The sequence below is a fragment of the Haematobia irritans genome, chromosome 1 (assembly GCF_050003625.1).
Source record: "Haematobia irritans isolate KBUSLIRL chromosome 1, ASM5000362v1, whole genome shotgun sequence".
In the NCBI taxonomy this organism is placed as follows: domain Eukaryota; kingdom Metazoa; phylum Arthropoda; class Insecta; order Diptera; family Muscidae; genus Haematobia; species Haematobia irritans.
Genome location: NC_134397.1, coordinates 166295624 through 166310330, shown reverse-complemented (window position 1 = coordinate 166310330; position 14707 = coordinate 166295624). Strand labels below are relative to the sequence as shown.

Sequence of the window (14707 nt, the reverse complement as noted above, 5' to 3'; positions counted from 1 at the left end):
TCGAGAGCACAATTTTTTATATGATTGGAAACTGATTATTTGATGTGCTACAAAAAGAATAGCAACACTTCTATACGGCTAGCCTCTAATTTGGAGGATATATAGAAAGATATTACTGCATATTACTACTAAAACCAATTTATTTCATTGTCATTATTATTTTTATTTCATTGTCAATATTATTTTTTACTTAAAATTTTCCAAAAATTCCCATTTTTTTCTTTATCAAATGAATAAAGGAAATTATGTCTAATAAGTTTTTTTTTTTTTTTTTAATTTGTCGAAAAATATTTACTTATTTCTGCCATTTTGATGTTTGCACATAGTGCAGTTAAAATATTCTAGAAATGGTGGGTTCACTTGTTTTGTTTTTTTTTTCGTTTTTTGAGAGCAACAATTCAAATTCATTTTGCTGTAGGGTTACTTCAGTGATCCTTTTGCCATCGAAATCCTTGTGAATATGATTTACATATTTTACATTAACCTTTTCCTCATTCACTACCTATAGAGCAGCGATGGCATGGTAACATAAATTCATATCGACATAATTCATATTTTATGAATTTTCCAAAGTAATCCTTCCGCTTTGCCATGCAGCTTAAAGTATTTGCTTAAGTAAACACAAAACAATCTACAAGCGTACAAAAATATCAACACAGACAAATAAATGTAAATTTTCAAATAGCATTCGTTCATTCATTGGCCGGGAGACTTAAGCCAAAGAATGGAATGAACGTCCATGTAAGGGGGGGATAAAAACTTATTCAACTCAAAGTAACTGCAAAAATGGCAATTACTACTGCCAATGCCATGGATTCTTTTCCTGTTTATGCCATTGCTGTTGTTCTTTGAGGTACCTTCAACTAAAACTCTTTTTAAACTAAAGTCGTTACAATAAAGAACAATTGTTCTTTTCTTGGTTGTTTTATTCTTTGCCATCCCCCTTCTTTACCATGTGACAATGTGTTTGCTGGGATGTGTGCTTTGGGATGGTTGTTTGCAAAAGAAGACACAATGCAAAAACAAGAATTTGCTCCTTTAAGGATATGCAAATACTTTAATGACTTTTTAAAGGTGAAATGAATATCCAACCGAAGGAAAACCAATAGCAGGTACACCATAAAGCCAAACACTTAGTATAATTAAGGAATGAGGAGAAATAACTAAAATTCTTGAAAATATTGATGGATTGCTTATTTGTTTAGCTCTTTAACCCTAGAACACTAAACCCGGCCTGCAAGGCTATCTTTTTGTGCAAGTATGAAAAAAAGAATGTTTTTTTATTGTATTTTTCTTATGAAATATTGATGAAAAATATAGTGAATTCTCTTTTATTTTTTTATTAAATAATTGTATTCTTCAAGAAAAAAATTTTTTTTCGTACTAAAAAATGTATTACCAATGCATCCCGGTAAATGTATGAGCTGGTGGAATCAACGGTCCTTATTTCTTTAAAAATGAGGAAGGATGACGCGTTACCGTGAATGGAAATCGATACAGAATCATGATCAATACACTTTTGTGGCCGAAATTTAAAGATATGGGTGTAAACGAAATGTGGTAAATTGGATCTCCAGACTGACATTTGTGAAAAATAGTCGTGGTGGCCATTTGCCCGAAATTATATTTAAATATTAAATGACAAGAAATCTACCAATTACGTTAGGTTAGGTTAGGTGGCAGCCCGATGTATCAGGCTCACTTAGACTATTCAGTCCATTGTGATACCACATTGGTGAACATGTTGTTCACCACCGTGACTTGTTGTGTGTTCCACACTGCACCATCGATGGAGTTACCATAAGAACGACTTTTATTTCAATACTTTTAAAGGCCACAGAAAAATGAACGTCATTCATGCAATCGAGAACATCCGTAGACGAAAGCTTGAATGTTTCCGCATCATTTCATTGCCACCCATTCACGATTTTGAAATGTAATTTTTTCTATTAGTATATCAGTTCTTTAATCCTTAAAAAAAAATTGGAAAACTTAAATTGTCGATTTAATGCATTACACAAACAATGCATTGAAATGTTGATGGCCATATTTTCGGAACATGTGTCCTGGTCATTGCCAACAGCATAAACATCATAGAGTTAAGGGAAAACTTACCAGAACGTTTTTCTGCCTCATTAATTGGTACATTTTCCAAAACGATTGCCTCCGAGCGTCCTTTTTGATTTACACTATAAACAACGAGATGTAAAGCAGGATTGGGATCAGGATAATAGTCCATTGGTGTTAAATCTGTAACGAGGAGAAGAGATTCAATTTTGAAGCAAATGAGTTTTGGGCAATTATTTTTTTTCAGGTAGTTAAATACAATTAAAATTTTAAATTATTGAATTATTCCAAAATAAACAATCCTATAAAGTAAATGGAAATTAAACTGCATTATGAATTAGAAGGTAATAGACAACTTTACATACAGGGCTGCCAATTTTGCCGATTTTTCGGAGTTTTGACGATTTCTTACTTTAAAAAATAGCACATTTCTATTTTTGCCTGAGAAATGACGTCAAATTTTTTTTTAAGTTCTTTGTTTACACCAGCGAAAAAGAAACGGACAGAGACTACATTTGTCAGTTGTTGCTATATGAAAACCTTACCCGATTTTGATTATATTTTGCAGGTTTTGTTAGATCATATCTTTAGTTAATATTATAGAATACCACATTGTAAATATTTTGGAATAGAACGGGGTTTAAATAGGAGTATTATGGTCCGTTTTGGAAAAACCGGTCATCACATATATATGGGGGCTATATCTGTATTTTATCGCATTGCTGCCACATTCAATAACGTTCGTCCTTGTCCCAGAAACACGCTCTGAACAACATTTAATCAAAATCGGGTAATAATTGGGACCGGAATCCTGCGAACAACACATACATGGACGGGCGGACACCAAGGGCAAGATCTACTGAGAAGGTAATTCTGGGACATATTTTAAAATCAATATGTTTCAAGTAGGCACATTTTTTGCAGGTCAAAGTTATTATACCCCAACCACTATGTGGTTAAAAGTGGAATTACATACCATCCGCTAATGCATGCGTACGTTATATTCGAATGCGCGTCGAAACACAAATAGATTTGCTGAGTGCATTCTTCGCCTCTGCCCTTTTTATTAATTTTTTATTTTGTAAAAAAAAAATTATTTCTATAGAAAATTTTGTCAAAATTTGTTTTCTATAGAAAATTTTGTCAAAATTTGTTTCCTATAGAAAATTTTGTCAAAATTTGTTTTCTATAGAAATGTTGTGAAAACCTTATTTCTATAGAAAACTTTGTTAAAATTTTATTTCTATAGAAAATCTTGTCAAAACTTTATTTCTATAGAATATTTTGTCAAAAATTTTATTTCTATAGAAAATTTTGTCAAAATTTTATTTCTGAAACAATTTTTTGTCTGTAAACAATTTCGTCAAAATTTTATTTCTATGGAAAATTTTGTCAAAATTTTATTTCTTTATAGAAAATTTTATTTCTATAGAACATTTTGTCAAAATTTTATTTCTATTGAAAATTTTTTCAAAATGTTATTTCTATTGAAAATTTTTTCAAAATGTTATTTCTATTGAAAATTTTGTTAAAATTTTATTTCTATAGAAAATTTTGTCAAAATCTTATTTCTATAAAATATTTTGTCAAAATTTTATTTCTGTAACAATTTTTTGTCTGTAAACAATTTTGACAAAATTTTATTTCTATAGAAAATTTTGTCAAAATGTATTTCTATAGAAAATTTTGTCAAAATTTTATTTCTATAGAAAATTTTGTAAAACTTTTATTTCTGTAGAAAAGTTTATTTCTATAGAGAATTCTGTTAAAATTTTATTTCTATAGAAAATTTTGTCCAAATTTTATTTCTATAGAACATTTTGTAAAAATTTTATTTCTATCAAAAATGTTGTCAATATTTTATTTCTATAGAAAACTAGCGTAACCCGGCCCGCTTCGCTGAGCCTTCCAAAGCGTATTTGTAGGAATATTTTGCGTTAACTTAGTCAGCCATATCCTTCATGCTGAAAACAAATTCGAAAAGATTTGAATTCTTTCAAACAAATCCGACTACGTGCTTTTTCGTTTATAGGTACAAATACGATGGATATTCATATGTAAAACGGTTCGTCCTAAAAAATGTCGGGGAGAGGGTGTACCCTTTCCTCCAAATGTTTTAAATAATATTCTGTATTCAAGTAGTTGGACAATCTTCTATATTTCTTGTGAATTTTAAGTGTGGTTTGTCAAGGAAAGGTATCCTTCTCCTCCACATATCTGAAAATTAAGCACTACATTATAATAACATACAAAGAATTACTGTTTCCCATCCAATAAATCGGAAAAAGCAAAAGTAGTAAAAAATTTTACCACATTAACATTTGTTAAAATGTTGGAAAATTATGCACCCTCTACGTTGGCTGCCAATTTCATGGAAATTTAAGTTCTTTACTAAAAAGAAGTCTGGAAGTATGTATCGAGTTCCCATTTACAGAAAACCCTCTACTTTCAATTAAAAAAAAAAAACGGACAAAAGGGAACCCTCTCCCCACCTTCGCTCTACTCCGACCTGATATCGAACTATCACGTACCCTATATTAATTTCACAAACTATTCAATGGTCCCTATAAATTCTATCGAAGTAAATCGACAAAGTTTATTTCAATTTTCCCCTTCCCCAACCAGATATCGAAAAATCATATATCTACTAATCATCAATCATGTATACATTTAATCACCTCCTCCCACGTTCCCTGTAAATTTCAAATAGATCGGAGATGTTTAAATTTTGCTCTATTGTTTTAAAGGGACGTCACTTTTCCCGATACAATATCTACAAACACCGTAGTGAATAGCATCCCTAACTTTCCATGAAAATTCTTGAAACTTTCCTTCAAGTGTGGGGCAAGGAAGGTTGCCTCCTCGTTCATAACCTTCCCCCACTGCTTTTGTTAATTTCAAGAAAACTTAAGATTTTTTTTTTGTAGCTTTAGAGGAGGACCTCCTCCCCGACCAAATATCGAAAAGTGATGTAGCGTATCTTCTGTAAACGTCCCAGAAAATGTAAAGCAAATTATAAGCCTAAAGGGGCGACCTCTCTTCCATTCAAATATCACAAAATCAGGTATCAACTATTAATATCGTAACCTCTCCCCAGTCCTCTGTAAATTTCAAGTAACTCGGTAAAGTTTAATTGTTTCTCTGTATGTACTTAAGAGAAGCGGATGTCTCCCTATGCCCTTTTATATTTATTAAAAAATCAGGAAAATTAATTCCATAACCTTACCGCATGTTCTCTGTAAATCTCAGATAATTTAGAGAATTTTAGTTTTTTCACTGTACTTTAAAAAAAGTCGAACAAAGGGGAGGTCCCCCTCCGCCACCAAATATCGAAATATAAAGCAGCGGATCTTTGTCTAGATGCCAACCCCAACCTTCAATGAAAATTTCAAGCAAATCGGTCAACTTTGGTCAAATTTTCAAAAAGTCCGCCAAAGGGGAGGTCCCCCTCCGCGACCAGGTGTCAAAAAATGAGGTACCCTATTTTCACCACATGAACGCCCCCTACGATCTCTGAAAGTTTCAAGTAAATCGGATCAGCCGTTTCGGAGCCAACTCGGTACATACAAACAAACAATCAAACAAACAAACAAACAAATAAACAAACATAGATTGAATTTTATATATATAGATTTTCTCAAAATTTTATTTCTTTAGAAGATTTTGTCAAAATTTTATTTCTGTAACAATTTTTTGTCTGTAAACAATTTTGACAAAATTTTATTTCTATAGAAAATTTTGTCAAAATTTTATTTCTGTAACAATTTTTGTCTGTAAATAATTTTGTCAGAATTTTATTTCTATTGAAAATTTTGTCAAAATTTTATTTCTATTGAAATTTTTTTTTAAATTTTATTTCTAGAGAAAATTTTGTAAAAATTGTATTTCTATAAAATATTTTGTAAAAATTTTATTTCTTTAGAAAATTTTGTCAAAATTTTATTTCTGTAACAATTATTTGTCTGTAAACAATTTTGACAAAACTTTATTTCTATACAAAATTTTGTCAAAATGTATTTCTATAGAAAATTTTGTCAAAATTTTATTTCTATAGAAAATTTTGTAAAACTTTTATTTCTGTAGAAAAGTTTATTCCTATAGAGAATTTTGTTAAAATTTTATTTGTATAGAAAAATTTGTCCAAATTTTATTTCTATAGAACATTTTGTCAAAATTTTATTTCTATTGAAAAATTTGTTAAAATTTTATTTCTATAGAAAATTTTGTCAAAATCTTATTTCTATAAAATATTTTCTCAAAATTTTATTTCCTTGGAAAATTTTGTCAAAATTTTATTTCTGTAACAGTTTTTTGTCTGTAAACAATTTTGACAAAATTTTATTTCTATAGAAAATTTTGTCAAAATTTTATTTCTGTAACAATTTTTTGTCTGTAAACAATTTTGTCAAAATTTTATTTCAATAGACAATTTTGTCAAAATGTATTTCCATAGAAAATTTTGTGAAAATTTTATTTCTATAGAAAATTTTGTTTCTATAGAACATTTTGTCAAATTTTAATTTGTATAGAAAATTTTGTCAAAATCTTATTTCTATAGAAAAATTTGTCAAAATCTTATTTCTATAAAATATTGTGTCAAAATTTTATTTCTTTATAAAATTTTGTCAAAATTTTATTTCTGTAACAATTTTTTGTCTGTAAACAATTTTGATAAAATTTTATTTCTATAGAATATTTTGTCAAAATGTATTTCTATAGAAAATTTTGTCAAAATTTTATTTCTATAGAAAATTTTGTAAAACTTTTATTTCTGTAGAAAAGTTTATTTCTATAGAGAATTTTGTTAAAATTTTATTTCTATCAAAAATGTTGAAAAAATTTTATTTTTATAGAAAATGATGTAAAAATTTTATTTCTATTGAACATTTTATCAAAATTTTATTTCTATAGAAGAGTTTGGTGAAATTTTACTTCTATAGTAAATTTTGTCAAAATTTTTATTTCTATAGAATATTTTGTCACAATTTTATTTCTATAGAAAATTTTGTCAAAATTTTATTTCTAAAGAAAACTTTGTCAAACTTTTATTTCTATAGAATTTTATTTCTATGGAAAAGTTGGTCAAAATTTTATTTCTATAGAAAATTTTGTCGGGATTTTATTTCTATAAAAAATTTTGTCAAAATTTTATTTCTATAGAAAATTTTTGTCAACATTGTGTCTCTAAAGAAAAGTTTGTTAAAATGTTATTTCTATAAAAAATTTTGTCTAATTTTTTTTCTATAGAAAAATGTGTCAAAATTTTATTTCTTTAGGAAATTTAGTCAAAATTTTCTATCTATAGAAAATTTTGTCAAAATTTTATTTCCATTGAAAATTTTGCCAAAATTTTATTATTTATTTTTTCATTTATTTATTACAAGATTTATAATCATAATGAATTATGAGGATAAACATTTTTGGTGGAATTCTAGCCATTGTGGCATCCGTGATAATATTGCATACAAATAATTCTTTATTTCAATGTTACTTTTATATAAAACTGAATTCGTTATGCTTTTGTTATTGCAATACATAGTTGTGCATGTCAACTTTTTGATATGAAATAAATAATTTAATATGATTTATATTTCCGATTTATTTGATGATTTTTAAAATGCAAGTGACGTTATTTTGGGAAAAAATTGACAATTTTTGTTGAAATTTTATTGGCAGCCCTGCTGACATAGTCTATGGAACGTATTTTTATGGCTTGGAATTATTTGAAATATGATCTTCTTATAAAATAAATCAATTTTAATCAGTTTGAAAATCGTTTAAGACCATTATGGGTAATTTTAGCACAATTCCTTTGAAGATAATGACAACAATAGGCTTTTCTGTGCGTGCCCTAATATTTACTTTAGTGTGAAAGAAATTCCCTCTACAATGATGAAGGATTTTCAAATGTCACTCAATAAAGCTGGTGGTGACATTTTGTCAAACGTTTTGAAAAGTTAGGCAGCACAAAGTTAGAATTAGTTACATCATGCGAAACACTCTTTTGCAAGAGGTGTTCTATGCTGTCATATGGTTTCAAGGAATTTTGATTAGTCATAGGCTTATTTAGCTCAAATGCCTTGAACACCCGTACATACACTCACCCATAATGGCTCGTACCATACAAATTTCCACCTTAGAGTATTTCACCTTCGCCGTCTCTCTTTCTCTCTCTCTCTCTCACTCTCATATTTTACCTATTAATACAAGTAAATGTAGCGAAATAACTTCTTTGAGTAATTGTTCGCAAATATTAAATAATCCCATACTTAGTCACGCTTCAGTTGAGTGTGATATTTGTACGATTTGCCGATAATTACCTTTTAATAGGACCGACCTAATGGTTGTTAGTATATTGGATGTATACCTATGTAACGATAATTGCAGGTTAGATGTTTGCTTATAAGCATTTCTTAAAGGAATTTGTGTATTGGGGGTGTGGGAGGTGGAGGTGGAGGCAAGTTTCTTATTGAAATAACATTAATTAGCTGCGTAATTATCAAAGCAAATGAAATGTCAACAAAAAGTGTTCAAACATTTTTGGAGTACATGAACTTCTCTTAGCCTTGTAATAATATCCTGACTCTCTGGCAATTAAACCCCCAGGCAGGCATACCTGTCCTCACCATTACCACCTAGCCAAGGAATGATTTTCACAATGGTTTGAACATTGGTGTTCATGATGGTGAAACGCAAAGATCAAAGTTAGCCCCGAAACTCTATCAAAACCTGATAAAGTTTTAAGTTTACAAACATCTAACTAATGACTACGTTTCCAAATACCAACAAGCAAATCATTGGAGTTTTAAGTTTGCGTTTGTTTTTTTCTTTTTCCTTAAACTCTGCTAATTATAAGATATAAGGAAGATGGAAGCTACACGCACAGAAAAAACATGTTTGGACATGGTTGCCGCATCCATTTAATGCTTATTTAGAGTATGTAATTGTCGCGAAAACCATGTATTTTGTCTTTGTAAAAATAATTTTCGAGCGGAGAAAAATATATGTTGGCAATAAGCATTTAAATGGTTCTCAAATGCCGCAAACATGTTCTATTATTTAAATGATAGAATTTGAGACCATTATATGGTCAGGAAAATCATGACCATTCAATTTTTTTTACTTTTTTGCAGAGAAAAAAGTATTTTTATAGTTTACGTATAGACATGTTTACAACCATTAGATGGCCATAAAGACCATGTACGTTGTTTTCGTAACCATTTAATTTTTTAATTTTTTTGCAGCGACAAGAATTTTATAAAAACATTGAGCAGGTACACACGATTTTCATTTTGCGCGTCAGTCGTGTGTTGATTGTTTCTTGGAATGGACGGAGAATACGGAATTATTGTATTTTGTGTTAATTTATTTATTCAGAAGTGGCACGTGGTTTTATGTGAACACAAAAAAGGAAAGTGTAATTGAAAAAATGTACCTGTTTTTTGTTCTGCATTTTGCTATATGGTATCATTTATTTTTATTTGCAGTTACATGATGTCTGCGTTTGTACATTTGATGGGCACGATGTAAATATGGAATAATTACTTATTGTTGAAATTGAAATAAAATAGAGTGTGTAAAAATATATAATGTTTGCTTGAACGACATTATAAATACAAATAAACAATGAATTAGTTTATAAATAAATAAAAACAAATAAATAAAGTTAATTTTGTGTTTTCTTTTCTCAAGTGGCGTCCTTTTTTCGACGACGAAAAAAGTTTTTTCATAAAAATCAAAACATTTTAGGTTGTGACCATGTTCTTTTAACTAGAAGAAAAACATTTTTGACGAATAACATAACATTTTAGATCGTGACCATTGTCTTTTAATGGAAACAAAATTCTTTTTATCAATATAATAACATTTTAGATGAGGACAATTGTATTTTTCTTAGAACCATGTTCACTGAGCCAACATTGTTGCAGGTTAAAATGTTACATGGTCGCCGCAAAAATAGCTGCTATCATATTATTTTGCTCTTCGAATATGATTGTGACAATCATGTTTCTTCTCTGCGTGTATTTGGAGGGTGGTTTGTTGTTTTTTGGAGAATGGCTTGCTTTAGTCGAATATACTAGCTAACATAAAGTTTAAACGCTAAAAAAGTTTCTGAAAAAATGTACTTGATAAAATATCAGAAGTAGTGCCAGCTCTAGAAAAGCAAATTTTTGTTCTCTAAAAGCTCATTCACATTAGACGCGAAATCTACTACAAGAGCATTTGAAATCTCTTTTTTATACCCTTCACCACTACTGTGGTACAGGGTATAATAAGTTTGTGCATTTGTATGTAACGCCAAGAAATAATAGACATAGACCCATCTTTTAGTATACCGATCGGCTTAGAATTAAATTCTGAGTCGATTTAGCGATGTCCGTCTGTCTGTCTGTCCGTCCGTCCGTCTGTCTGTATATGTAATTTTGTGCACAAAGTACAGCTCGCAATTTAAGCCCGATCATCCTCAAATTTGGCATAGGGCCGTCTCTTGGGACAGAGACAATCGCTATTAGTTTTGGAAAAATTCGGTTCAGATTTAGATATAGCTGCCATATATATTTATCCCCGATGTGGTCATAGTTAGCGTGTTTATCAACCGATTTTCTTGAAATACCGTACATCCAAATATTTTATGAATCTCGAAAATCTTGCAAAATATCAGCCAAATCGGTTCAGAGTTAGATATAGCTCCCATATATATCTTTCGTCCGATTTAGACTCATATGACCACAGAGGCCAAAGTTTACTACCGATGTTCGTGAAATTTTGCACAGATGGTAGAATTGACATTCTACCAATGCTTGGTAAATTTGATTGAAATCGGTTCAAATTTAATTATAGCTTCCATATATATCTTTCGTCCGATTTGAACTTATATGGCCACAAAAGCCAGAGTTTTGCCGTGATTTGCTTCAAATTTTGCACAAGGGGTGCGTTTACTAGTATCGTTAAGTGTGTCAAATTTTGTTAAAATCGGTTCAGATTTAGATATAGCTCACATAGATATCTTTCGTCCGATTTGGACTTATATGGTCTCAAAAGCAAGAGTTTTGCCCTGACTTACTTCAAATTTTGCACAAGCGGTACTTTTAACGATACTATTGTATGTGCCAAATATGGTTAAAATCGATTCAGATTTAGATATAGCTCCCATATATATCTTTCGTCCGATTTGAACTTATATGGCCTCAAAATCCAGGGTTTTGCCGTGATTTGCTTCAAATTTCGCACAAGGAGTACGTTTAGTAGTATCGGTAATTGTGCCAAATTTGGTTGAAATCGGTTCAGATTTAGATATGGCTCCCATATATATCTTCCATCCGATTTGCACTCATATGACCAGGGGGGCCAAAGTTATACTCCCGTATACGTGAAATTTTGCATAGATAGCAGAATTATTATTCTACCTATACATGTCAAATTTAGTCAAAATCGGTTCAGATTATATATATGTAGCTCTCATATATACGTACACCAGAGTTGGGGAAATATGGTAGACTGTTACACATTTTAGACCCATTTTCAATGGAAGCTTCCTCCAATTAACTAGATAGCGTTAGCCGATTTAAATTTAAATTCTAGAGATTTTGCAGAAGTAAAAAAATTGTCTCCTTTATATAGCTTAAAGCAAATGTGAAGTAGTTGAGATGGTAACACAAATTTTGGCCTACATAGGGGTGAAGGGTATAATATAGTCGGCCCCGCCCGACTTTAGACTTTACTTACTTGTTTTTATAAGGCAAATGACAGTTGAAATCTGGTTAAAGTGGATTTTGGAAGTGTAGTGTGTATGAGGTTTAAATGTCCGTCTGTTGAAATCACGCTAACTTCCGAACGAAACAAGATATCGACTTGAAACTTGGCACAAGTAGGTGTTATTGATATAGGTCGGATGGTATTGTAAATGGGTCATATCGGTCAACTTTTACATATAGCCCCCATATAAAGGGACCCTCAGATTTGGCTTGTGGAGCCTCTAATAGAAGCATATTTCATCCGATCGGGCTGAAATTTAGTACGTGCTGTTGGTATATGGTCTCTAACAACCACGCAAAAGTTGGTCGACATCGGTCCATAATTATATATAGCCCCCTAATATAAACCGATCCCCAGATTTGGCTTGCGGAGCCTCAAAGAGATCCGGTTGAAATTTAGTACATGGTGTTGGTATATGGTCTCTAATAACCATGCACAAATTGGTCCACATCGGTTCATAATTATATATAGCCCCCATATAAACCGATCCCCAGATTTGGCTTGCGGAGCCTCTAAGATAAGCACATTTCATCCGATCCGGTTGAAATTTGGAACAAGGTGTTAGTAAATGGTCTCTAACAACTGTGCTAGAATTGGTACGTATCGGTCCATAATTATATATAGCCCCCATATAAACCGATCCCCAGATTTGGCTTGCAGAGTCTCAAAGAGAAGCAAATCTCATCCGATCCGGTTGAAATTTGGAACATGGGGTTAGTATATGGTCTCTAACAACCATGCCAGAATTGGTCCATATCGACCCATAATTATATATAGCCCCCATATAAACCGTTCTCCAGATTTGACCTCCGGAGCCTCTTGGTGGAGCAAAATTCATCCGATCTGGTTCAAATTTGGAAAGTGTTGTTAGTATATGGCCGCTAACAACCATACAAAAATTGTTCCATATCGGTCTATAGTTATATATAGCCGATCCCCAATCACACAAAAATTGGTCCATATCGGTTCATAATCACGGTTCATAATAATCTACCAAAATTGTATTTCTATAGAAAATTTTGTCAAAAATTTATTTCTATAGAAAATTTTGTCAAAACTTTATTTCTATAGAAAATTTTGTCAAAACTTTATTTCTATAGAAAATTTTGTCAAAATGTTATTTCTATAGAAAATTTTATCAAAATTTTATTTCTATAGAAAATTTTACCAAAATTTTATTTCTATAGAAAATTTTGTAAAAATTTGATTTCATTTAGTTTTTATCCAATTTGCCTGAAATTTGAAATCTAGAGGTATTTTAAAGACGTGTGACAAAAATTGTGAGTATCGGTCCATATTTTGGTATAGCCCCCATATAGACCGATCTCCCGATTTTACTTCTTGGGCTTATAGAAACCGCAGCTTTTATTCAATTTACCTGAAATTGGAAATCTAGAGGTATTGTAGGACCACAAATACGTGTGCCAAAAATTTTGAGTATCGGTCCATATTTTGGTATAGCCCCCATATAGACCGATCTCCCGATTTTACTTCTTGGGCTTATAGAAACCGTAGTTTTTATTCAATTTACTTGAAATTGGAAATCTAGAGGTATTGTAGGACGACAAATACGTGTGCCAAAAATTGTGAGTATCAGTCCATGTTTTGGTATGGTCCCCATATAAAACGACCTCCCGATTTGGGGTCTTGGGCTTATAGAAACCGTAGTTTTTATCCAATTTGTCTGAAATTGGAAATCTATAGGTATTTTCGGGTTATAAAGAGGTGTGCCGAAAACGGTGAGTATCGGTCCATATTTTAGTATAGCCCCCATAAGAACGATCTCCCTATTTAACTCCTTGGGTTTCTAGAAACCGTAGTTTTTATCTGATTTGCCTGTAATTGTTAATATTATGGTATTTTAGGCTCACAAAAACGTGTATCGGATTAAGTTTTTATCGGTCCATTTGGTAATTCCTCCATATAGACCGACTTCACTTCTTTAGGGTGTAGAAGGCGCACTGATCATGAAAATTGCTTGAAACTCAATGTAAAATTTCCAGATTTTACTTCTACAGATTTAAGATTTCAAATCAAGACGTTATTTTATAATTTTCTTGCACACTTACAAGAGATGTTAATGATTCCTCTAAAACTCAAACAAACATGGTTCTTATAAATCCAGAATCTGATATAGTCCTCATAGGTGAAATCTTTAGATTTATCTTCGGGAAGTGTCCGCAAGTCCTCAAGCCCTCCTGAAATTTCAAAGGAAACCCTAATATTTGGTTCATGGTGGTGGGTATTTAAGATTCGGCCCGGCCGAACTTAGTGCTGTATATACTTGTTTAAATTAATATATACCACGTATGGACTTACTTACAATTTAGAATACGGTGTTAGGAGGTTTTAGGATACCTTGCCATCGGCAAGCTTCACCGCAACCAAAGTAATTCGATTGTGGATGGCAGTGTCTAGAAGAAGTTTCTACGTAATCCATGGTGGATGGTACATAAGCTTCGGCCTGGCCGAACATACGGCCGTATATACTTGTTTAAGGATTGAGAAGGTAATTGGTCTTGAATGCAATTCTACGTTTGTTTTTTTTTTGGCGCGAACTTAATAAAATCTTTGCGTCCAAGTAATTTTTTCTGTCTATATGATTGAGTGTATAAAAATGCTATGTCTCAATTTATAAAATTTGTTGCTTAGTGATACAGGGATTAGGGAATTGGAGTTGTTATTTTCTTGCTGGAAGCATGTCTACTCTAATGATTATAGGCTACTCATTAGCTATGCTCGAATCTTTTGGTAGCGTATTTTTTGTCGATGGTAATCCTTAAGCTATTTCACAGATCTGCTTATTTACTATTAGCACCATCATCATCATCATCATCATCGTATTACTTAAGACACACGGAACGAAAAAATCCATGTGTTTCAT

General features: G+C 31.3%; 1 protein-coding gene across 1 annotated transcript in view; it reads right to left on the bottom strand.

Moving 5' to 3' along the window:
* The window catches only part of side-III (sidestep III), a 710109-nt gene that overhangs the window by 46303 nt on the left and 649099 nt on the right, over nucleotides 1–14707 (bottom strand). Inside the window, exon 13 of the mRNA XM_075303796.1 lies at nucleotides 2116–2250. Coding sequence (XP_075159911.1) covers nucleotides 2116–2250 — 135 coding nt within the window. The remainder of the gene's footprint in view (nucleotides 1–2115; nucleotides 2251–14707) is intronic.